At 41.6% G+C, this 25567-nt stretch overlaps 1 protein-coding gene across 1 annotated transcript in view; it reads left to right on the forward strand.

Annotated features, from left to right (window-relative positions):
* The first annotated feature begins 12612 nt into the window (after positions 1-12612).
* Positions 12613-25567, forward strand: part of LOC138957261 (adhesion G-protein coupled receptor V1-like) — a 230200-nt gene continuing 217245 nt past the window's right edge. The window contains exons 1-6 of the mRNA XM_070328430.1: positions 12613-13891; positions 14626-14868; positions 15463-15564; positions 19704-19823; positions 21542-21664; positions 23614-24393. Coding sequence (XP_070184531.1) covers positions 13694-13891; positions 14626-14868; positions 15463-15564; positions 19704-19823; positions 21542-21664; positions 23614-24393 — 1566 coding nt within the window. The 5' untranslated portion in view covers positions 12613-13693. The remainder of the gene's footprint in view (positions 13892-14625; positions 14869-15462; positions 15565-19703; positions 19824-21541; positions 21665-23613; positions 24394-25567) is intronic.

The following is a 25567-nucleotide window of genomic DNA, read 5'->3' on the forward strand; positions in this document are numbered from 1 at the left end:
TTAAAACAATAGCCCAATGGCTGTATACAGTGGAACACACTTTTTAGACAAACCCAAATACAAGGAAATTAGCTTGAAAAGAAGGAGATATCTTATTATGGGGGTAAAGTTACAGAAGTTATAAACAGAAAATCTTAAAAAGCTAGGTCTTAAAAAAGAGAAAAGTCTTTAATCGAGAGCGGGGACTTAAAAGAAGGGTTCCATTGTGAAAAATTTAAATAGTGTACACAAGATACCAGTCTGATTGATAATAGATAAGAGAACTGAGGTATTGAACATTAGAAATCAACAATTGATCTTCTGTAGTAGGGCGGGCTGCTTGTGAAGATCAAGATGTTGCACTGAATCAACCTAACCTTTAACAGCTGTTATGATGGCCGCGGTACTGTACCAGCTGTGTTACTATTTTGTAGCATTACTGTATTCCTCGTTTGGGTGTAAGACTGACTGTGTGTGTTTGTGTGTGTGTGTGTGTGTGACATGACTGTGTGTGTGTCTCTCTCTCTCTCTCTCTCTCTCTCTCTCTCTCTCTCTCTCTCTCTCTCTCTCTCTCTCTCTCTCTCTCTCTCTCTCTCCCCCTCTCTCCGTTTCTATTGTTTTACCCTTTAGTATTGCATTGCTGGACACAAATAGTTAGTCCATCAACACAGTGTCTTTGATTTTGCCATGCATGCTTCAGCAAACTACACAGAAACATACCCACTCTCTACAATCTCTAAACAAGGACACAATCTAGTCCATCAATCAGAAGCTGGAAGCAGACAGTTTGATCACGTATCGCATGTCAGACATCAACACAGAGTTTACAATAAGGCCAAACAAAAATATATGTTGGTTTAGGGTAACCCTATTTTTTCCCGCCGACCCTAACACTTTTTTTTCATTTCTAAAAAAAAATCCCCAAAACCAACCTGGCACATTTTGCAAACCATACCGAGACTAAAAATAAATACAATTTTTTTATTAAAAAGCCGACCTACCGACCCTATTTTTTGTGGTCATGTTACCCTAAACCAATATATATTTTTGTTTGGCCTAACAAGGTGTTACAAGTTGGGATTTCCTCAAGGGGTGCATGTATGCGACTTCAGGATATATGATTCAATACATTGATTTAAGCCCCCGTCACAGCTGCAAATTTGTGGCGGTCAGTACAACAGTCCTCGGCACAATGATAATTATAATAATTCTCTTTATTTATATAGCGCCTTATCCAAAGTTCAAAGCGCTTTTATGCCGTGTGAGATGGAATTTTTTACACAATATATCACGCATTCACATCGACCAGCAAACATCAAGCCTGTTAGGCGAATGTTCACCTTTCGCGGCCTGTATTCCAAGTCACACGGGTATTTGATGGACATTTTTATCTATGCCTATACAATTTTGCCAGGAAAGACCCTTTTGTCAATCGTGGGATCTTTAACGTGCACACCCCAATATAGTGTACACGAAGGGACCTCGGTTTTTCGTCTCATCCGAAAGACTAGCACTTGAACCCACCATCTAGGTTAGGAAAGGGGGGAGAAAATAGCGGCCCGACCCAGGGTCGAACACGCAACCTCTCGATTCCGAGCGCAAGTGCGTTACCACTCGGCCACCCAGTCCGTGCAGTGACAGTGATACATGGAAAAAACGATTTGAGGATGCAACCTCTGTATAATACAGGACACCTACTGTTGTCCCTTTGTCTAACAAACTGACTAAAGTACAATGGAACCCCCCTTTTAAGCCCCCCCCCCCCCCCCCCCCCAATTTAAGACTTCAACCCTTCTTAAGACCTTGATTTTTAAGATTGTCTGTTCATAACGTCTGTAAATTTACCCCCGTGTTTAAGACTTCCTTGGTTTTAAGACCTGAGTTTTTCAGATTTTAGGAGGTCTCAAAAGGGGGGTTCCACTGTAATAAAATGTACATGTCTTGACAGAACACCTGCGATGACATCAATTTCAGCTGCTCCCAAGGATGTCCCTTCATCACAAGCACCTGTCCTTTCGTAGCAGGTATCTGTCCTTTCATCGCAGGTACTTCTCCTTTCATAGCAGGTACTTCTTCTTTTATTGCAGGTATATGTCCTTTCATAGCAGGCATCTGTCCTTTCATAGCAGGTATCTGTCCTTTTATAGCAGGTATCTGTCCTTTCATCGCAGGTATCTGTCCTTTTATAGTAGGTATCTGTCCTTTCATAGCAGGTATCTGTCCTTTCATAGCAGGTATATACTTCTCCTTTCATTGCAGGTATATGTCCTTTCATTGCGGCCCTATGCTCCACAGGGAGTCTACAGGAATAAGTCAAGTAAGTCAATATGTCCTTTCATAGCAGGCATCTGTCCTTTTATAGCAGGTATCTGTCCTTTTATAGCATGTATCTGTCCTTTCATAGCAGGTATATACTTCTCCTTTCATTGCAGGTATCTGTCCTTTTATAGCAGGTATATACTTCTCCTTTCATCGCAGGTATCTGTCCTTTTATAGCAGGTATCTGTCCTTTCATCACAGGTATATACTTCTCCTTTCATCGCAGGTATCTGTCCTTTTATAGCAGGTATCTGTCCTTTCATCACAGGTATATACTTCTCCTTTCATCGCAGGTATCTGTCCTTTTATAGCAGGAATCTGTCCTTTCATCGCAGGTATATACTTCTCCTTTCATTGCAGGTATATGTCCTTTCATAGAAGGTATCTGTCCTTTTATAGCAGGTATCTGTCCTTTCATCGCAGGTATATACTTCTCCTTTCATCGCAGGTATCTGTCCTTTTATAGCAGGAATCTGTCCTTTCATCGCAGGTATATACTTCTCCTTTCATTGCAGGTATATGTCCTTTCATAGCAGGTATCTGTCCTTTTATAGCAGGTATCTGTCCTTTCATCGCAGGTATATACTTCTCCTTTCATCGCAGGTATCTGTCCTTTTATAGCAGGAATCTGTCCTTTCATCGCAGGTATATACTTCTCCTTTCATTGCAAGTATATGTCCTTTCATAGTAGGTATCTGTCCTTTGATAGCAGGCATCTGTCCTTTCATCGCAGGTATCTGTCCTTTCACCGCAGGTACCACTGAAATAGCTCCAGGGTTGGAAATACAGTGGTGCATGTGATGTAAGAACACCCTTGGGACCAGCCACAAGTGTCCCTACTTTGCAGGTGGCCTGTCATGACAGGTCTGATGAAGATGAAAAGCAACAAAACAACCAAAAGTGTCCTTTTGTGGGAGGGGCCTGAATGGCAGGTTTTACTGCAAAGCCAACTCCTTGGCCTTCTTTTCTACAAGACTGTGCGCTCTAATCTTGGGGCATGGTTTGGTTAATATCAGAGCCTGCATGGGTTCCTATTCTCATATAAAGATGACTGTGAGTAATGTTTCTTATGCATGTGTAACACAAAACTCATACTTGGGTAGATTTTGAGTGAAATGGGACGAAGGTAATTGATTGATTGGTGTACGTGTGTGTGTGTGTGTGTGTGTGTGTGTGTGTGTGTGTGTTATTTTTATCAGAAGATAAGTCAAGTTACATATTTTCTCTTGCTGCGCAAATATCTGCTTATAATATCATTCTAACCATCAAAGTTTTACTACCTTTGAAGTATGTCTGCCACATAAAGTATCAATCTTCATGATCCATAAGACAACTTCACAATACTCGACCATACATTAATTACCCTAGCTGGCCACGAAAATACCTCCTTTACCTTACAGCTAATGCACGCTCACAGGCACACAGCTCCCCTAATGACATCAATTTTTAATGAGGGGGAGGAAAAATCCAATTCTCAGGACCTCCTGATGTTTGAGATGGTCTGCAATCCAAGCTACCGAGACAAGATGAATTTTTTAGTAGCCAGGAGCATCTTCAGGCCTGTTAATCAACACCTGTTGTTTAATTGAAAGATTTCTTACCTGTTCTGGTGAGGAAGGAGGGGCCCACCTGTGGTTTGTGATCTAGTGTGTGGATACTGTTTGGATGTACAGTGTGCATTAATGGTGTGGAGGAGATTTTTGTCAGGTTTTTCCACTGTGACTAAAACTGTTTATATGTACAGTAAGTAAAGTTGTTTCTTGTTGGTTCATATTATATTAGTTATTCTCCATACTGCCAAAGTGAAATAAACGTTTTACTTAGTTTGTCCATATAAGACAGTGTGTATGGATCTTTTGGCTTTAACTATGTAATCAAATAGACAGATTAAAACAATTTCTTCTTCCTTTTTTCTGTTGGTAGCATATTGCTTCCAGGCTTGGTCAGATTGTGTTGCTAAAAGTTATGAATTTTTCTGGAGGAGTCGAATCTGCATTAAACTAGGATGAATGATCTGTTTTACATGCTGTATGCAAATATGATTGTAGGGTCTTGCGTAATGAAACTATAATACAGTGGAACCTCCCCTTTAAGACAAGGTGATCAGAAAGGAGGGAGTCTTAAAATGAAGGTACCGTAAACAACGGTCTTAAAAGGGAAGAAGACTTAAATTGGGGGGGGGGGGGGGGGGGGGGGGGGGGGGGGGGGGGGGGGGGGGGGGGGAGGGGGGTCTTCAAAGGGGGGTTTCACTGTGACTGAATCTTGCTAAACCAAGAAACTTTTTTTCATGAATTCCTATGGGGGTTACTGGAAATTTTAAGACATTATTTTTTGTCCTGTTTGTTTTTAATTGATTAATTTTTGTTTTCATTATATCCCAATATCCTACAAATATTTGTTTTTTTAAATAAACACGCCAATCAGTGGTTTGATCAGTCATCAGTGTTATGTCTTTGTGCAGAGCAAAATAAATCAGATAATGTCTTTGCTGGTCGATGTTTGAATCTATGGTATTGAGTTCACCTCCTTTTTACATTTAGTCAAGTTTTGACTAAATGTTTTAACATAGAGGGGGAATCGAGACGAGGGTCGTGGTGTATGTGTGTGTCTGTCTGTCTGTCTGTGCGTGTGTGTGTGTAGAGCGATTCAGACCAAACTACTGGACCGATCTTTATGAAATTTGACATGAGAGTTCCTGGGAATGATATCCCCGGACGGTTTTTTTCATTTTTTTTATAAATACTTTTGATGACGTCATATCCGGCTTTTTGTAAAAGTTGAGGCGGCACTGTCACACCCTCATTTTTCAATCAAATTGATTGAAATTTTTGTAAAGCAATCTTCGACGAAGGCCGGACTTCGGTATTGCATTTCAGCTTGGTGGCTTATAAATTACTTTGGTCATTAAAAATCTGAAAATTGTAAAAAAAAAATTTCATATAAAACGATCCAAATTTACGTTTATCTTATTCTACATCATTTCCTGATTCCAAAAACATATAAATATGTTATATTTGGATTAAAAACAAGCTCTGAAAATTAAAAATATAAAAATTATGATCAAAATTAAATTTTCGAAATCGATTTGAAAACAATTTCATCTTATTCCTTGTTGGTTCCTGATTCCAAAAACATATAGATATGATATGTTTGAATTAAAAACACGCTCAGAAAGTTAAAACGAAGAGAGGTACAGAAAAGCGTGCTATGCAGCACAGCGAAACCACTACCGCGCTGAACAGGCTCGTCAGTTTCACTCCGTTTTGCCCAAGCAGCGGACTACGGTCATTGTGAAAAAATGCAGTGCGTTCAGTTTCATTCTGTCAGTTCCACAGCTTGACTAAATGTAGTAATCTCGCCTTAGGCGACTTGTTATTCTCTATTATGTATTGAGTGTTTGTTTGTTGTTTTATAGAAATGGGGGTGGACTTGATCTAATTTCATTTTAGTCTTAAATATATTTTTATGTACATGTATTTCTGGAAAAGTAATTCTAAAGAAGGAAAATGTTTTCAGTTAGTGTTTTAAAGGGGGTTGGGTGTGTTTGTTGTTATTGCTGTTGTTTTGATTTGCTTTTGTTTTTGTTTTTTTAATTGAGAAAGCTGCTCCTTTATTGTCATAATCAATAGTTCATTTGCATCTGCTTTAAATCACATGTGTACCACCAGCTTCATTACCAGAGCTGGACTCCAAGTTTAGCATTGGCGAACGACAAGAAGAAGAAGAAATCTCATGTGTAATACATCCTCTTCTTCTTCTTCTGCGTTCGTGGGCTGAAACTCCCATGTACACACGTGTTTTTGCACGAGTGGAATTTTACGTGTATGACCGTTTTTACCCCACCACCCCCCCCCCCCCCCCCCCCCCCCCCCCCCCCATTTAGGCAGCCATACGCCACTTTCGGAGGAAGCATCAGCTGGGTATTTTCGTGTTTCTATAACCCACCGAACTCTGACATGGATTACAGGATCTTTTCCGTGCGCACTTGGTCTTGTGCTTGCGTGTACACACGAAGGGGGATAAGCCACTAGCAAGTCTGCACATAAGTTGACCTGGGAGATCGGAAAAATCTCCACACTTAACCCACCAGGCGGCCGCTGCCGGGATTTGAACCCTCGACCTTCCGATTAAGAGGCCGACGTCTTACCACCACGCCACAGCGCCCGTCAAATATATCTTTATCAAGACAGATCTTAAAGTTTAGCTGTTCTTGAAGTCTTTAGGTATTGAATTTAATGAAAAAGCCCACATCCATAAGGAGATATATAGATTAATAACAAAAACCAGAAAAATAAATCTAACAAACAAAAGGAGAAAAAGGCAGCATATTTAAATATTGTGTTTCGGCTACATACATGCACAGACCTATAGGTGTATGGGAAACCCTCATTTTCCTTTTGACAATAACATAGCGTGCATACCAGAACACCGCATTCTCTCACTCCCTGTGTTAATATTGGACATAAAAGAAACAGCACTAAAAACACCTTTATTGACCTTTTCTCCATGTTGGCTTCGAGGCATTGTTATGCAGTCGGCAATATTCTCTGCTTGCACATAATTACGTGTCACTGAACTTGTATGGAGTTTCTGTTGCGTGAATTACAAGAAAGAAAATCAACACAAAGTGAGAAAGAATATGCTTGCTGTTGCAGGTTTTTTTTTAAGCACAGGAATAGTAGAAAAACTCCATGAAATATTTAAAAGACACATGAATCTTGGCCATCCTGTCACTATGTATTGGCCAGTAATTAGAAGTAACAAAAAATGAATGAAAAGTAGGATTGCATAACAAAGTTAATTTTAGGTCAATAAATGTCTTTTAAGATTAAAAATGAATTAACGTTTCAAATTATACTAACCTTTCTTTTTTCTTTAAAAAAAATGTCCATTGCATTCAGAACTCTAGGAAATCGACTATACAATCACATTAGTTCAGGTGCTTCAAAATTGTTCTGGGGTTTCTGGTCATGTATATGGCAGGTTTCACAGTCCAGACTCTTGCTGACTCAAAAGAAACAGCTGAAATAATAAAGTTGTGAAACAAAAAAATTACGCTCAAAGACCAAGTTAGACTTACGGGCTTTTAATTCCAGTCACACAATCATTTAGACAGTCTCAGAGGCTTGTACAATTGAGAAATAGGAAGCTTGTTGAAAGTTGTTCATGTCAGTCACCCAGCCAGACTTAAAGGCCAATCAATGTACAATTGACCCAATCAGGGGGACAGTCCAGTAGCATAGCAGACACAATAACACGGTGTGTTGATTCAATCAATACCTCAATAGGATCTGCCTTCGATCTGAATACAGCCATCTGTTGCCCACGCTTGTAAGACCCTGCATGGGGCAGGCAGGAACATCTGGGTGCGGTGAAGCGAATATTATCTTACCTGGGTTGTGTTTACAAGGCGTGGCATAATGGGCGTGTTTTAGACTCCACCCTGTCCCGATGAGTGTGCCGGACAGATGTGGTGACTCGCGCAATTAATTGTTTTTTGTTTAGTGTTAGATGTGTCATTTGTGTGAAATGTTTTCTTCAGTTTTCTCCACTTTGAATCATGCAAGTGTGAATTGTTTTAACTTTAAGTTAAGTGTGAACACTGTGTTAAAGAGACCTGCTTGATTTGTTTAAACTGATCTGATAAAATTCATTGTGAATGGAGTGCACTTGAGTTGCTGTGAGTGGACTACAAATTGTTCTTGAAGATCTGTGCTTGGATTATTTTGTTAATGACAAACTTTAGAAGTGCGCTGTTAAAGAATACTTACATGGTGGAAGAAGTGTTGCTTGAGAGGACGTGTTACAAATGAAGTGCAAATTACAGTTGAAGGATTGTGCTTGGAGTGTTTTGAATGAAGTGTTACCTGTTGGCGAAGAACACTATAGAAGTTGTTTCGTGAAGGATTACATATACTTGAATTATTAAGTTTCAAATCAAGTGAACTGAAAGGGGTGAGGGGGAGTAAATCACTTCATGGACTTTATGATGGAGCTACTATAAGGAAAGTGTGAAGAAAAAGTTTTCATACCTGATCCAGGTAAGATGTCGTGAATCAGGCAACTAATACAGTGGTCTGACTATTGTAATGAGCAGCAATTCTTCTTCTTCTTCTTCTGCGTTCGTGGGCTGAAACTCCCTCGTACACTCGTGTTTTTGCACGAGTGGAATTTTACGTGTATGACCGTTTTTACCCCGCCATTTAGGCAGCCATACGCCGCTTTCGGAGGAAGCATGCTGGGTATTTTCGTGTTTCTATAACCCACCGAACTCTGACATGGATTACAGGATCTTTTCCGTGCGCACTTGGTCTTGTGCTTGCGTGTACACACGAAGGGGGTTAAGTCACTAGCAGGTCTGCACATAAGTTGACCTGGGAGATCGGAAAAATCTCCACTCTTAACCCACCAGGCGGCAGCGACCGGGATTCGAACTCACGACCTCCCGATTAGGAGGCCGACGTCTTACCACCCCGCCCATCCTATTCTAATGAGCAGCAATAATAACAATTAACTTTGTTACCATCAAATAAGCACAGTGGAACCCCCCTGTTAAGACCAGTCCAAACCCGGTCTGAGAATATTAGATTTTATAAAGTCTTCAAATGGGGGTAAATTTACAGAGGTTGTGAACAGAAAGCAAGAGAAAGAACTCTGGGTCTTAAGAGGGGAGAAGTGATTTGGGGGGATATATAGAACAAGAGGCGAAGCCTTCAAGGCTCACGTAAGAAATCGACAAACAGTAACACAAACTCAATCACTCCGTCACACACACACACACACACACACACACACAGTAAGCATAGGTGACACTGTGCAAGAAAGCGAGACACTAGATCTAGATCTGTCTGTCTGCATGTAGCCTACTTACAGGGACACGACTGCCAACTAGTCTCGGCCCGCTCAAAATAACAATGACCGAGACTTTCAGTAATTCCTTCGCGTGACGTCTAACCCTCTTACGTCATAATGTGACGTCTTCAAATGACGAAATGTTAAAGTTTCTACCACAGACATACACACGCACGCACATACGCACATACGCACGCACAGACAGACAAAGTTACGATCGCATAGGCTACACTTACGTGAGCCAAAAAGGGTTTCACTGTGCGTTAAATTCAAAAATTATCTTTGATACATCTACACCTCTTTTTTTTCACAAGTAGTCAAGTGTTGATCATGACTTAATGTTTTAACATAGACGGGGAATCGAGACGAGGGTGTGGACTGTGTGTGTGTGTGGGTGTGTGTGTGTGTAAAGGGATTCCGAGAACACTACTGGACCAACCTTCATGAAATTTCACATGAGAGTTCCTAGGTATGATATCTCCAGACGTTTTTTTCATTTTTTCGATGGATGTCTTTGATGATGTCATATCTGGCTTTTGGTGAAAATTGAAGCGGCACTGTCACGCTCTCATTTTTCAACCAAATAGATATAGATATTTTGGTCAGACAATCTTTGACAAAGTCCAAGCTATGGGATTGCATTTCAGCTTGAAAGCGTAAATATTAGTTAATTAGTTTGCTCATTAAAGTTGTCATAAAGATGGAATTTTTAGAAGCAGATTAAAAAATTATTGCCTTGTGTTCCTCGTCTTCTCCTGATTTAAAAAAATATATAGATATGCCATGTTTTCTCTAAAAATATGCCCAGAATGAAAGAAAATAGGTTCAGTAAGATACGGTCATATGCTTCGCAGAGACGAGCGTGACCCGTCTCAGTCTCCAGGTATGGTTAGCCGAGACTATCTAAACGTAGTCTCGGCAATGACTGCATGGTTTGTGGTGTTGATCTGTTAGTTTGATACCAAGTGACTATAACATGTTTTTATATCGCTTCACGTGACTTGTTTGTTATTGAAATAACAGCAACAATATTGAACATGGACACCTGATGCATGTACCTTATTTCCTTTTTTACCCCACCACAATACCTCTCACATTTTATTGTAGTGTAGTGGCTCATGTATTGATAACTTTTTATAATCTAAAGATCCCGCACAAGTTTTAACTTCCAAAACGTTTTTGGCTCACGTAAGTGTAGCCTATGGGATCGTAACTTTGTCTGTCTGTGCGTGCGTGCGTTTCGTGCGTGCGTGCGTATGTGCGTGCGTGCGTGTGTATGTCTGTGGAAGAAACTCTAACATTTGAAGACGTCACATTACATTGACGTCACATTATGACGTAAGAGGGTTAGATGTCACGCGAAGGAAGTACTGAAAGTCTCGGTCATTATTATTTTGAGCGGGCCGAGACTAGTTGGCAGTCGTGTCCCTGTAAGTAGGCTACATGCAGACAGACAGATCTAGATCTAGTGTCTCGCTTTCTTGCACAGTTTCACCTATGCTCTTTCTGTGTGTGTGTGTGTGTGTGTGTGTGTGTGTGTGTGTGTGTGTGTGTGTGTGTGTGTGTGTGTGTGTGTGTGTGTATGTGTGACGGAGTGATTGAGTTTGTGTTACTGTTTGTCGATTTCTTACGTGAGCCTTGATGGCTTCGCCTCTTGTTTTACAGAGGTTATGAACAGAAAGTCTGAGAAAACAAAGTTTTAAATTGGGGTGTGTTTTTTTTTTAAAGGGGGGCGGCATTCACAGTATATGACTAAGTGCCAAAAGGTGCGCACGAAAAGCGGACAAAGGGGCTAAAAAATAAAAGTTGACAAACACGACTGATATTGTGATTTTTGTTAAGACAACAGATGCCGGAACCCAATTACGAAAAGAAAAGATAAATTTACCCAAATGATTTTACAAATAACGATAATTTTGTTCGTTATATCATTCAAAACGGCACTGAGTCATAGCATGAAGGTTATCTCGCACGTTTTTAAAGCTGGGGCTTTGAAACTTGGCACACAACCAAAGTATAATGACCTCCAGGTATGGTGCACATCACATTAAACAACATTGAATTTCAAGGTCACAGCGAGGTTAAATTTCCTTTGCAAACTGGAAAATTGTCGTTGTCACGTCTTACATGTTTTAATACTAGATCAGTTAGACTTTACATACTTCACATACTTTCAGCATTTTTATAACACCTCATTAAAAGTGACCTGCTGGTTAATCTTTGTCAAAGTTCAAGGTCACAGCGGGGTCACATCTGGTCCAAATGTGGAATATTTTCAATTTATTCAGCGCGTTTATAGCACGAGCTTTGAAAATACACACAGTTCTAGTGTATAATGTTCACACACGATTAAAGTCTGGTTGAAAAAGTCAAGGTCACAGCAGGGTCGCGTTGAGGTCAAACATGTACATTTTTCAATGAGGTTTTCTCATATGTTTTTGAAGCTAGGGCCTTGAAACTTGTCACACTACGCAAGTTAAATTAAACCTCATCAAATTCCAAGGTCACAGTAAGGTTAAAGATCCTTTAAGGATATTTTCTAAAAAAGGTGACCACCTGGTTAATGTTTGTCAAATTTCAAGGTCACAGCAGTGCCATCTGGCTTAAACTTTGAAAAATTGTCAATTTCTTCAACTAGTTTTATAGTGTTTGAAGTCATTCACACATGATGAAAGTCTGGTTGATAAAATCAAACGTCAAGGTCGCAGCGGGGTCGCATTGAAGTCAGACACATACAATTGTCATTTTCACGAACGCCTTTTAAGCAACACCTTTGAAACTTCACACATTCCAAAGTTTTGATGTTGTTTGGTTATAATCAAAGTGTGGTCAATTTCCATGATTGAGAGCATTCAGAGGGGTCAAGTTGAGGTCACACAAAAAGTGATAATCTTTATAAGACTCACGTTTGCTGCTATTGCTCACTTGACATTGGTGAAAGTGCTTATTTTATAATTGTTGATCTTGATGTTTTGACTAATTAATATTACCAGGATCAACCATACCAGATTTCAAAGTCCAGAAGTTGTCAAACCTCAAACCTGTTGGAAGTTTCAAAGATTTAAGCATCAACAAATTTCTATTTGATTTGACCTTAAATAACAGATTTGACCTTAAATCTTAAAACAGATCAACCAGACTTTGGATTTATATAAATTGAAGTTCAATACAATTTCCTTTTTTTTTTTTACCCACGCGAGACCCTGCTATGACCTTCACATTTCTCAAGGATCAACCTTGAATTCTCCATGTTGAACAATCATTAAGCAAAAGCGTTGTTTGAAGTTTGAAGGTTCTAGCTTCAAAAATCTCTGAAAAAATATGTTTCATCCGTTTTCTGAACCACATGTGACCCAGCCGTGACCTTGAAATCTGACAAGGGTCAACAAGACTTTTACCATGCATGGGGGCGATTAAACCCCAAATGTGTGTGAAGTTTCAATGTTTCAACTTAAAAAACGTCTGAGAAAAATATACATTTTCCTTTTTGGACAATGTGTTGCACGCAAGACAACACGACAAACGCTCGTGTTATCATTCTTTTACTTTAAGGTCGACTTGCGTGCCCGCTCTTTCGCTAATCTCAATTAAAATTCATCTTGGAAGTTCGGTTTTATTACGCTTTTAATTAAGAAGATTAAACTAAGACAACAAATAGTTAGTTTTACCTATTAAACTCGATAAGGTAGTGACATTTTATGTTGAACGCAAGATGGTGTCGCACGCAAGATCTGAAAAGATGTTGACGACATAATTTCAACACTTGATAGCGCATTCGTGGTTCGTGATTTCTTCACAAATTTTGAACACAGAATGTGTCACGTGGTTCCGTAGATGAAGTAGATCTTTGTACATGTAAATTTTGTTTTTAAAAGAAAATAACCGTTAATTACCGAACATTTTGTCGCACGCAAGATATGACGAAATTTTCAAATCGTTTTCAAAAATGCTGTTCAAAAGTTCTGCAGTCTTTGCTGGATTACTTGAAAGACAGCAGTTTGATACACCGTTATCGCTTGACGTGTCGACATCAATTCCAGAGTTTTTGAAAAAGAAATTTAGTAAATATCTGCGATTGAAAAATGTATGCCGTGATGACGACACATCTTGCGTGCGACACCTTAAAATTCGGTTATCGAAAAAAAAAAATTCTCTCGAGATTTAGATTTGACGTTTGGTCTCGTCTGTAAAGCGATGTTTCAGGCATTCAATCAAACTAAATGCAATTCATTTGTGCTTCTTGTTATTTTTCTGTGGCATATTCAAAACACGAGGTATCACGATGTCCTTTTTCAGATGGCCGGTTTTGGCGTTATTTTTGACTTTAAACAAAGATAACTTCAAAACCGTTCAAGTCAGACACACGAAATTATGTCCACTATCTCTTCGCACATTCATCCACACACACACCAATTTTCAGCAGACACACGTGTTTAGAAACATTTTTATTGTAAAACAAAGTCGTCTTCTGTTCTGTGAGCACCTTTTGGCACTTAGTCATATATACCCACTGAATTTTTTTTGATTTCAGCATCCGGGCAACATGATGAAACAGCGACTCAGCACACCGCAAGCTGCAGCGGCAGTGGTGGTGGTTATGCTGATGACGGTGGGATGTGTCAGTGGTCAGATCATCATCAAGTTCTTTGACCAGTCCATCGACGTTGAGGAAGGAGACCAGCTGACCGTGCGAGTGCAGCTGATTGGAACCATCACAGAAAATATCCGCGTCATTGTGGAGGTGAGGAGAAGCAGTGATCTTTTTTTTCCCTTTTTATATCTTGGTATCCAGAACCAGATAGACTGCTAACATTCTAAAATTCAGCTTAAAAAAACAAGAATTGTAGGTTATTGGAACGTTTAGTTATTGACAAAACTAAACGTTACATTTACAGTACGTCGACCCAGTAGTCTTTTAAGTAGACAGACAGACAGACAGACAGACAGACAGACAGACAGACACTTATGATACATATAATGAACTTATCTGAAAATCGTCGATGAATCTTATATCTTGGTTTTGTTGCGTGGTTCTGAATTTGTATGAATTGTGAGTTGCTTTGGTTGCTTTGGATTTGCTCCAGTGGTAATTGCCTGTATGTCCGCCTGTTCGTTGGTCTGTCCGTTTGTCCTGGTGATCTCTCTGCATGTCTGTCTGTCTGTCAGTCAACCTGTCCATTTCCCAATCTGTCAGTCTGTCCATGGCTTCTGAATCATATAAAGAGAGTGGGACTGTACTTTTCTCTGTTGTTCTTCGAGCTTCATGTTTGTTCATGTGTATTTCTAACTATGTAAACATGTGTATATAGAGTATTCTAGCTGACAGAGAATTGTGTGTTTCCACCTACGTAAACAATTGTGTAGAGTATTCTAGCTGACAGAAAAGTAATTAAGCTGATCGTGATCTTTCTGGATTGGCAACACTGACAACATCGAGTACTCCCAAACTAACAGGATCATGTTTCATTTCTTCAGATAAGGAACGACATCGGGGATGACTTCATTGGGGACACACAGGTCGCGACCTTCACCCCATCTTCGAGGATTGCCTACGTGACCTTCACAGTGCGAGACGATGACCTTCCAGAGAACAAGGAGTTGTTTTACCTGGGATTCGACCTTCTCAACCAGCAGAACTTAATTCTGGGGACTCCGAGCACAATGACTGTTACCATTGCAGCCAGCGATGATGCTTTTGGAATCTTCAGTTTTATTGAAGTAGGTCAAATTAAAGTTTGTAATTCGATTGCTTTCTGGATTATACCAATGAGGGGGAGGGGTGTGTGGGGGGAAATGGGTTGTTTTTTCAAGAAGCCTATTTCTTTTGATTGGTCTGGCTGTTTGTGTTGATTTCAAATTCCTCGATCTTCCTCGTCTTCTCTCAAATTAATGTTGTTCTCTTGGTCTTTTGTTCTCTGTTCATCTATCCATGCCTGTCTCTCTTTCTCTTGTTCACATCTCCCTTCAACTAGTGCATGTCTGTGTCTGTGTCTCATAATTAACAGTAAAGAGTATCTTGTCTATTATCTAACTGTGTCTAACTTGTGTCTGATTTGTCTGTGGTCTTTCCACAAGCCTCACATGTGCTTATATCTCTGTTTAGATCAGTTAAAGTAAAGGTTTGATAGCACACATTAATCTGACTTGCAGGGACTGCTAAAATGATGCTACGCCTTTAAAAAGTAATGATTACAAAGAGGAAGAAATGAGAACAGACTTTGAAATGCAAGATGTGTATTTGTGTGTCAGGATTCACAGGGAGGAAGAAAGAAATGAGAACACTGAAATGAAAGATGTATATTTGTGTGTCAGGATTCACTGGTGATAGTGAGGGAGGAGGTGTTCACGTCAGTGGTCAGCCTGAGAGTGCAGCGGACCGTCAGCTACTTTATGACCATTGGGGTCACCTTTCAGGTGAGTTACATTGCCGCAACCTTTACGCTGCATCACTATATGAGAGGGTGACGCAATAGTCCTTGTTGCTCTGCCTTGACGGAGTTGTCTCCCTGCCAAAGCATGAGCTATTTATAGTTAGTTCAACGTTTTTGGTATTTTGGAAGACAGCACACCCGTGTGATGTGAGTTACATTGCCTCAACCTTTACGCTGCATCATCATGTGGACTGGGTGGCCGAGTGGTAACGCACTTGCGCTCGGAAGCGAGAGGTTGCGAGTTCGACCCTGGGTCAGGGCGTTAGGAATTTTCTCCCCCCTTTCCTAACCTAGGTGGTGGGTTCAAGTGCTATTCTTTCGGATGAAACGAAAAACCGAGGTCCCTTCGTGTACACTACATTGGGGTGTGCCCGTAATAGATCCCACGGTTGACAAAAGGGTCTTTCCTGGCAAAATTGTATAGGCATAGATAAAAAATGTCCACCAAAATACCCGTGTGACTTGGAATAATAGGCCGTGAAAAGTAGGATATGCGCCGAAATGGCTGCGATCTGCTGGTCGATGTGAATGCGTGATGTATTGTGTAAAAAAAACCAAAAAATTCCATCTCACACGGCATAAATAGATGCCTGCGCCTTGAGTCCGAGTCTGGATATATGCGCGCGATATAAGACTTCATATAACATAACATCATGTGAGAGGGTGACGCAGTAGTCCACCTTGTCACAGGCAGTTGCTCTGCATTGACGGAGTTGTCTAAAGCATGAGCTATTTATAGTAGCTCAACGTTTTTGCTATGTTGGAAGACAAAAAACACTGTGGAGATGATGTGGAGCAGCTGTTTGTGATGCCCGGATCTGGCTGCTGTTGTCACCTTATATGCTCTTGGGAACCGTAGCGTACCCACAGCAGTTTTTCGGGCTATTAATACAGTTCTAGAATCTGAATCCTGTTTGACTGGCTTTACTGCGGGCAGTGAACCGAGGTTGATACTCTTGAAATTATAGCTGATTCTTTGCAGTGCTGCACAGTCTTTGTCGCAAGTCAAGTTTTACTGCTACAAACATTGATGCCATGAATCAGGCAGCAGGGGCTTTGTTTGTACAGTAAAACCTGTCTCTAACGGACACCCTTGGGGAATGGTAATAGTGTCCCTATTAGACAGGTGTCCCTTCTTCACAGGTGGAGGGGCCGGGGCAATATTTTACAAAGAGCACGTAAAATGAACAAGACACTTTTTGTCAGTCCTGTAGTATGTATTTATTGGATTGAACATGAGACTCACTGAAAATGTGAGTAAACAAATGATACATGTAGCAAACAACAACAACAACAACAACATCCCCCCCCCCCCCCCCCCCCCCCCCCCACCTAACCCGTTCCCTACACACACTGTGCATCAAACTTACGCAAGTCGGATGTCACAAAGCTAAAAATAGCTGACTCTTCATCAGTCATTCAACGGGAAATTCCGCAGTGTGTCTCGACCAAATTGGGTCAGCTCTTGTTTCATTCAGTTTTTCTAGTCTCAGCATAAATGCATGGAACAAAAATTTAGCTGTGTTAACTATTGTTTCCTTCGAACGATTGCTTACAAAGAGAGAGAGATCATCACGTCTTCTTTTTCCGATTTGATCCTCGCGATCTGTGTTTTACCACATCCCATCTCCTTCGCCACATCTTGGCATGATTGGCCGCTATCTAGTTTTTTCAAGGCAGCGACACGCTGCTCTAAAGTCAACGCTTTTCTTTTTCCTGCTGGAGATTCCATTTTCAAACACAGTAGTCTACTGTTGCTTTTGATTGTGACTGTATCCACAATGCGGAAAAGCGAAAGTGAGTGAGCGAAAGTGGGTCTCCATCTAAACAAGCCACTGATTGGTCAGAAAAGGGACAGGACAACCAATCAACAACCATTTGTGCTACGGCTACGGCTGCCGAGCACTGTCTGCATAACAGTCGAGTTTTCGAAGTTGCGTTTTTATGTACGTTGTGTCCGTTTGTGACAGTGTTTACACTTCCTACGGTCCGAAAAATCGTGTCCGCGTCCGTAAGTGGCAGGTGTCCGCCCGTTAAAGGTTAGTTATTGTTGAAATCGTGTTCGTGCCATGATAAACTGTCCGTATGTAGCAGGTGGCCGTTACAACAAGGGTCCGCTAGACTCAGGTTTTACTGTAGCTTTAATACTTTCTGGACAGCATCAAGATCGTGAATTGTACGTCTTTGTGTGAGGGAACAAGATAACAGTGTAGTGAAAATGTACTCACCAGAATCATGGACAATAAAAAAACGAACCACAGACCGGTTTCAACCCAATGTATTCATCAGCACACAAAAAAACTAAAAATATAACATTATGTCATCTCCCCTGTTACATATTTTGATTTGTTTTGCTGATGAAGACATTGTATCGAAACCTGTCCATCTTTTTTACATTTAGTCAAGTTTTGACTAAATGTTTTAACGTAGAGGGGGGAATCGAGACGAGGGTGTGGTGTATGTGTGTGTGTGTGCGTGTGTGTGTGTGTAGAGCGATTGAGAGTAAACTACTGGACCGATCTTTATGAAATTTGACATGAGAGTTCCTGGGTATGACATCCCCGGACGTTTTTGACTCACATGCGAAGCAAAAGTGAGTCTATGTACTCACCCGAGTCGTCCGTCCGTCCGTCCGTCCGTCCGTCCGGAAAACTTTAACGTTGGATATTTCTTGGACACTATTCAGTCTATCAGTACCAAATTTGGCAAGATGGTGTATGATGACAAGGCCCCAAAAAACATACATAGCATCTTGACCTTGCTTCAAGGTCAAGGTCGCAGGGGCCATAAATGTTGCCTAAAAAACAGCTATTTTTCACATTTTTCCCATTTTCTCTGAAGTTTTTGAGATTCAATACCTCACCTATATATGATATATAGGGCAAAGTAAGCCCCATCTTTTGATACCAGTTTGGTTTACCTTGCTTCAAGGTCAAGGTCACAGGAGCTCTTCAAAGTTGGATTGTATACATATTTTGAAGTGACCTTGACCCTGAACTATGGAAGATAACTGTTTCAAACTTAAAAATTATGTGGGGCACATGTTATGCTTTCATCATGAGACACATTTGGTCACATATGATCAAGGTCAAGGTCACTTTGACCCTTATGAAATGTGACCAAAATAAGGTAGTGAACCACTAAAAGTGACCATATCTCATGGTAGAAAGAGCCAATAAGCACCATTGTACTTCCTATGTCTTGAATTAACAGCTTTGTGTTGCATGACCTTGGATGACCTTGACCTTGGGTCAAGGTCACATGTATTTTGGTAGGAAAAATGTGTAAAGCATGTGAGTCGTATGGGCTTTGCCCTTCTTGTTTTTCTTTTTTTCGATAAATGTCTTTGATGATGTCATATCCGGCTTTTTTTTAAAGTTGAGGCGGCACTGTCACACCCTCATTTTTCAATCAAATTGATTGAAATTTTGGCCAAGCAATCTTCGACGAAGGCCGGACTTCGGTATTGCATTTCAGCTTGGTGGCTTAAAAATTAATTAATGACTTTGGTCATTAAAAATCTGAAAATTGTAATTAAAATTATTTTTTTATAAAACGATCCAAATTTACGTTCATCTTATTCTTCATCATTTTCTGATTCCAAAAACATATAAATATGTTATATTCGGATTAAAAACAAGGTCTGAAAATTAAACATATAAAAATTATTATCAAAATCAAATTTCCGAAATCGATTTAAAAACACTTTCATCTTATTCCTTGCCGGTTCCTGATTCCAAAAACATATAGATATGATATGTTTGGATTAAAAACACGCTCAGAAAGTTAAAACGAAGAGAGGTACAGAAAAGCGTGCTATCCTTCTCAGCGCAACTACTACCCCGCTCTTCTTGTCAATTTCACTGCCTTTGTCACGAGCGATGGACTGACGATGCTACGAGTATACGGTCTTGCTGAAAAATTGCATTGCGTTCAGTTTCATTCTGTGAGTTCGACAGCTTGACTCAATGTTGTATTTTCGCCTTACGCGACTTGTTTTTTATTGTCCATGTTTCTGGTGAGTACATTTTTATTGTCCATGTTTCTGGTGAGTACATTTTTATTGTTACCTTGTTCTTGTTCTACTCACCTGCAGTCTCTTGTTCCTGTGTTGTGTGCCAGGTAAACGGTACGTCAGAAGGTGCCGATCTCGGGGTGGACATCGCCCCTGTCACAGGATCTGTCACCTTTTTACCGAACCAAAGGGAGGCCACTCTCCAGCTGCAGATTCTGAAAGATACTGTGAGTGAAGGCAGATTCCTTTCGTTGATTTCTTGAGAGATTTTGGTTACTAGAAGAAATTTTTTTTAAATGAATAAACAACAAGATAAAAATGAAATAAAAAACACTGATTCAGCATTAGCGCATTTACCTTACAAGGTCTTTAAGGGGAGGTGGGCCAGTGCACTACCTTTTTTTTAATTTTGAATGTTTTATTGTGTCTGAATGTTATTTTATGAAAGAAATGAACAAATGATGACAAAGAATAGTCACTTTTTGTATTTTCGGTTGCTGGTTTTTGTTTTACGCGACAAAAACAGTCAAAATACAGACAAAAGTGGAGTACAGGAGATACACGGATTTTCATCAGATGTGATTGTCACACTTCTAATTATTTTTTTATTTTATCCTTCTGGGTATGCTCTAGGGGATTACGAAGCAGATCTTGTTTATTATATTTATATTTGGAGTTAGGAACACTTCTTTGTTACAACTGTCAAACTTTAGGGTAACGCTTGCGAAATTATTTTTTGAAATAATCTGGATATGACTATAATAAAATTTCAGCAAAATCCCTTCGTAATCCCCCAGAATGTTATATTCCGTATGCAAAATTCGTAAGCTGAGCATGCGCACTCACAAAGTAAACTGGTTCCCGATTTCGGTTTATGAAACGAACCAATGGATGTCGAGTACCTTCCAAATAAGGACATTTCCGTTCGATTACTATTGCTGCCTTTGCAACGGACAAGTGGCTGAGTGAATGGAACATTCATCAAAACACTGATGTCATGTTATAGGTCAAGAGCTGCTGCGCAGTTTCGTATGTCGTGAATGCACTGTTTTGCTGAGGACAAAGCTGTAACTAGCCTTTGAAATGAGACATTTTTTGGCGGGGGAATATCGACTACAGAAGACAATCAATGCCACACATGTTCACATTTTGTCTTTATTGACAGATAAATAGGACACTTTTGACAAAAACACCGACACACATGGATGATAGGTATGTTATGGAAACATAATCTGCTAAAATACCCAAAACAGTGTTTTGAACGATTTGGTCAATTTTGCACTGGCCCACCTGCCCTTAAGATGTGTTCTTGAAGATGTTTGTGTCAGCTTTTCTTTTTTTCAGGAAAGACTTTTCTTAGAAACACAGATTGTATGGATTATTCAAATTATTTCATGTTTGGTGAACTGAACTTGTTAGTCAGGAGGTTGGTTAGTTGGCTGGGTGGTTTCTTTTTCTTTCTTTCTTGTTTTGCTGTCTTTCTGTGTAAGATCTTACAACAGAGGTTTCTTCTTCTTCTTCTTCTGCGTTCGTGGGCTGAAACTCCCACGTACACTCGTGTTTTTGCATGAGTGGAATTGTACGTGTATGACCGTTTTCACTCCGCCATTAAGGCAGCCATACGCCGCTTTCGGAGGAAGCATGCTGGGTATTTTCATGTTTTTATAACCCACCAAACTCTGACATGGATTACAGGATCTTTTCCTTGCGCACTTGGTCTTGTGCTTGCGTGTACACACGAAGGGGTAAAGTCATTAGCAGGTCTGCACATAAGTTGACCTGGGAGATCGGAAAAATCTCCACTCTTAACCCACCAGGCGGCAGCGGCCGGGATTCGAACCCTCGACCTTCCGATTAAGAGGCCGACGTCTTACCATCCCGCCACAGCGCCCGTCACAACAGAGGTTTGAATGTATTCTAAAGTGAAGCTATGTTTTTCCCTCAGCTCCCCGAAAATGATGAGTCCTTTGTGGTGAAGCTGGCAGCCGCCACGTACAACTCCAGAATCAATGTGTCGGAAGCAACGGTCATCATCAAGGCCAACGATGCCCCCATGAGATTTACACAGGTAATTACACATTTACAGGTGTGAGGGTGAGAGAAAAATTTATTCTGATAAGGCTAGGAATCCATGACTATCCAAGTCATTGGTCCTAAAATCATGGATGGGATTCTTCCGGTATATTCCGGAAATCCGGATTCGTAATGTCTGTGGTGACGTTATTTTGGTTGTTAATTATACAAATCCTTCAGCGTCTGGGGGCCCCCAGACCCCCTCTTAAAAATTCTTCAGGATTTATGACTTCTTTCAGTTCCACCCATGTGAAGGAAAAAACAGTGGAACCCCTATTTTAAGGGCCCGCCCCCCCCCCCCCCCCCCCCCCCCCCCCCCGCCGATTCAAGAGCTCCCTTTGTAGTACTGTACAAACTGCAAAGCAGATATGTACTGTTCAAAAAAAGAAACGCATAGCTTGTAATATTTGGTTAATTTAGTTATATGGCTACAAGGATATCCACCAAACTGCAGAAAATGTTTATCTGGTCGTCGACCTTTCGTCCATTGCCACAAGTGAGCTCTGCACATGACGCATGCGTTATCAGTGGCTACAATGTCAAAATTGCTCATTTGGCATGACCACTCGTCATGCTTCAGTGTAATCTCGTGAAACTCGGGGAATATTGAGCTCTCACCATGTCTTCCAAAACCCATAAAAGCGGATTGTTCGCCACAAAGAAATCAGACGACAATTCAGCGGCGAAAGATGGCCCGATTGAGCAGAGAAGACCGCCAAATTGCATTGGGTCGTTTACAAGCAGGCCAAAGTCAAAGTGCAATCGCCAGGCACTTCCACGTGTCCCAGAGCACCATCAGTAGACTGTGGGTCAGGTTTCAAGCCACTGGCTCCGTTGCTGACTTGCCACGAGCGGGAAGACCAAGGGCTACAACTGCTGCTCACGACCGCTTCATACGGCTCCGCCACCTCCGGAATCGTTTCCTGTCGGCCTCATCTTCTGTTCAGGCTCTCCCCGGGCCACACCGATTATCGGACCAGACCGTGCGGAACCGCCTGCATGAAGCTGGTTTGAGAGCTCGCAGACCTCACAGAGGAGCTGTCCTCACCCGCCACCATCGCCAGAACCGAGTGCAGTGGGGCAACCAGCACCTTCGCTGGACCGTCCGGAATCACTGGAGACACGTGTGGTTCAGCGACGAGTCCTACTTCCTGCTCCAGCGACATGATGGTCGGAGGAGGGTCTACCGGAGAGTAAACGAACGTTACGCGCCCAACTGTGTGGATGAGGCATCCGTTCATGGTGGTGGAGGCGTCATGGTGTGGGGGTCGATCAATACCGCTGGAAGGAGCACCCTGGTGCACGTCCAAGGGCGCATAACTGCCCAGCGATACGTGGAGGAAATTCTGCGCCCACACGCCCTTCCTCTTCTGGCTGACCAGGATGCCATATTCCAGCAGGACAACGCTCGCCCGCACACAGCACGACTCACCACCCAGTTCCTCACCGACCACCATGTCCAGGTGCTTCCCTGGCCATCCATGTCGCCAGACATGAACCCGATAGAACACCTCTGGGATGAATTGGACAGACATGTGCGCAGGCGAGAAGAAGCGCCGGCAAATCACCGCGATCTATTGCAGGCACTTCAGGAGGAGTGGGACACCATCCCACAGCAAGATATCCGGCATCTGATCCAGTCCATGCCCAGAAGGTGCCGGGCAGTTGTTGCTGCTCAAGGCAGTCACACCCCCTACTGACTTGACAGCCTCGGCACCCAATCGTATTGATTGACTGATTGATTTGAAGATGCAAATGAACTGTGTGTGCATTCAACTGTGTCCATACCAAATTTCAAACAAATAATCTAAATATTGGATTTTCTGTTAATTTTTTCGAAAAATAAAACAAGTTTGGCAAGTAGCAACTATGCGTTTCTTTTTTTGAACAGTATAGCATTATTTCACAACTCTGCCACCTCACAGCAGTTTTTGTCCTTTTCAGGAAAAGTATGCATTTGACGAAGGTCCCGGCACCAAGTCCTGGAGCGTAGAGGTGACCAGAGGAATCACAGCAGACGGAAACACTATCGGTCCCATCAATGAAACCGTCACATGCACGTACAGGTTTGAGTCGGGCACAGCCATATCTGGCGATGACTACTCCTCTTCTGACGGACAGATAGAGTTTCAGCCGGGAGAGACTCGAAAAACTATTGCGTTTGTTGTCAACGATGACTCCACGCCTGAAATGAAGGAAACTTTCAAGATTCGACTTTTGATCCCGCGCGGTGATGTCATCTTTGTCAATCCTAACGTAGCGGAAGTGTCCATCAACGCTAACGACAATCCCAGTGGTGTGATCACGTTTAAGCCGGTGAGCGAAGGCAGCAGTGAAGCACCGGTGACCATAGTTAACGAAGACACCTTCACCGTCGCCAAGTTCACCGTCCTCCGAACGGAAGGATTGTTCGGTGCTGTCTCCGTTGGATGGTACGTCCTGAGAGCGGACCAAAAAGCGGACGCAGTAGCTCAAGATGTGGGTCCCATACAAGGGAGAGTTGCATTTGCTGATGGCGAGAACGAGAAACTGATTAACCTGACGATTGTGCAAGACAGCCTGCCAGAGCCCGCGGAACAGTTTGACGTGTTGCTGCAGAAGGATTCTCTGACAGGCGACGCCCAGGTGCGTGGTATCACCACCGCCAAGCTCATCATCGAGGACAGTGACAATGTGTACGGTACTGTTGAGTTTGGACCGGATACCAATCATGGGATTGACATCGTGAGTATGCTGGGGTTATTTTCCATTGTTATGTTGTTGTTGTTTTTGTTGTTGTTTTGATTCTATTTCTTCTCAGTCTCTCCTCATTCTTATCCTCGATCTTTGTCATTCAATTCTTGTGCCTCCTCCTTTTTCTTCTCCTCTTTATAATAGTTGCAGTCCTCCTTCTTCTTCTTCTTCTTCTGCGTTCGTGGGCTGAAACTCCTACGTACACTCGTGTTTTTTGCACGAGTGGAATTTTACGTGTATGACCGTTTTTTACCCCGCCATTTAGGCAGCCATACGCCGTTTTTGGAGGAAGCATGCTGGGTATTTTCGTGTTTCTATAACCCACCGAACTCTGACATGGATTACAGGATCTTTTTCGTGCGCACTTGGTCTTGTGCTTGCGTGTACACACGGGGGTGTTCGGACACCGAGGAGAGTCTGCACACAAAGTTGACTCTGAGAAATAAATCTCTCACCAAACGTGGGGACGAACTCACGCTGACAGCGGCCAACTGGATACAAATCCAGCGCGCTACCGACTGAGCTACATCCCTGCCCGTCATCCTTCTTTAATTCTTTCTTCTTTTCCCTCTCTTTTCCTCTCCCTCATTTTTCAACTTCTCCTCTCGCGCTTACTCCTCCTGTTTTTGTCCATATTCAAGTGTGGCAATGTTTGTTACTGGTGGATATTGTTTATTGACCATTCTGTCTACAGGGGTTCAGCACCCGTTGCCAAGTCTCTTCCTCAGATGTGTGTCTGTTTGTCACGGGTGCCAGATAAAAAGAACAGGACCATGATGCCAGTGACATTTTCTGGGTAGCCTGTGTGGTAGTTGAACCTGGGTATATCCATTAATTGTTATATAATTAATCCAGATGGAGCTTTTGTTGTTAAGCTTTTAGAGTTATATGTATATCTGAAATAGATAGACTGCTACCGTTCCAAATTGTTTTACTTTATGACAAATTTATTTCAGAGCTAGCATGGTGACCTGAAGGAAAGAGATGCTCATGTATGTTTAGTCTGTGTAATGCACCATGAGAGAAAAATGCAAAAGTGTGAAAGCAATGGCAAAGGCCTGGGAACATATGAGTACTGAGCAGCAGAGACAGAGTGGCTGGACACATACCGCTGAACCTTTGTTTGCTAGTGTGTGATAGGGTTCGTGTCCGTCTGAAGATGTTA

This window comes from Littorina saxatilis, linkage group LG1 (assembly GCF_037325665.1).
Source record: "Littorina saxatilis isolate snail1 linkage group LG1, US_GU_Lsax_2.0, whole genome shotgun sequence".
Lineage (NCBI taxonomy): Eukaryota > Metazoa > Mollusca > Gastropoda > Littorinimorpha > Littorinidae > Littorina > Littorina saxatilis.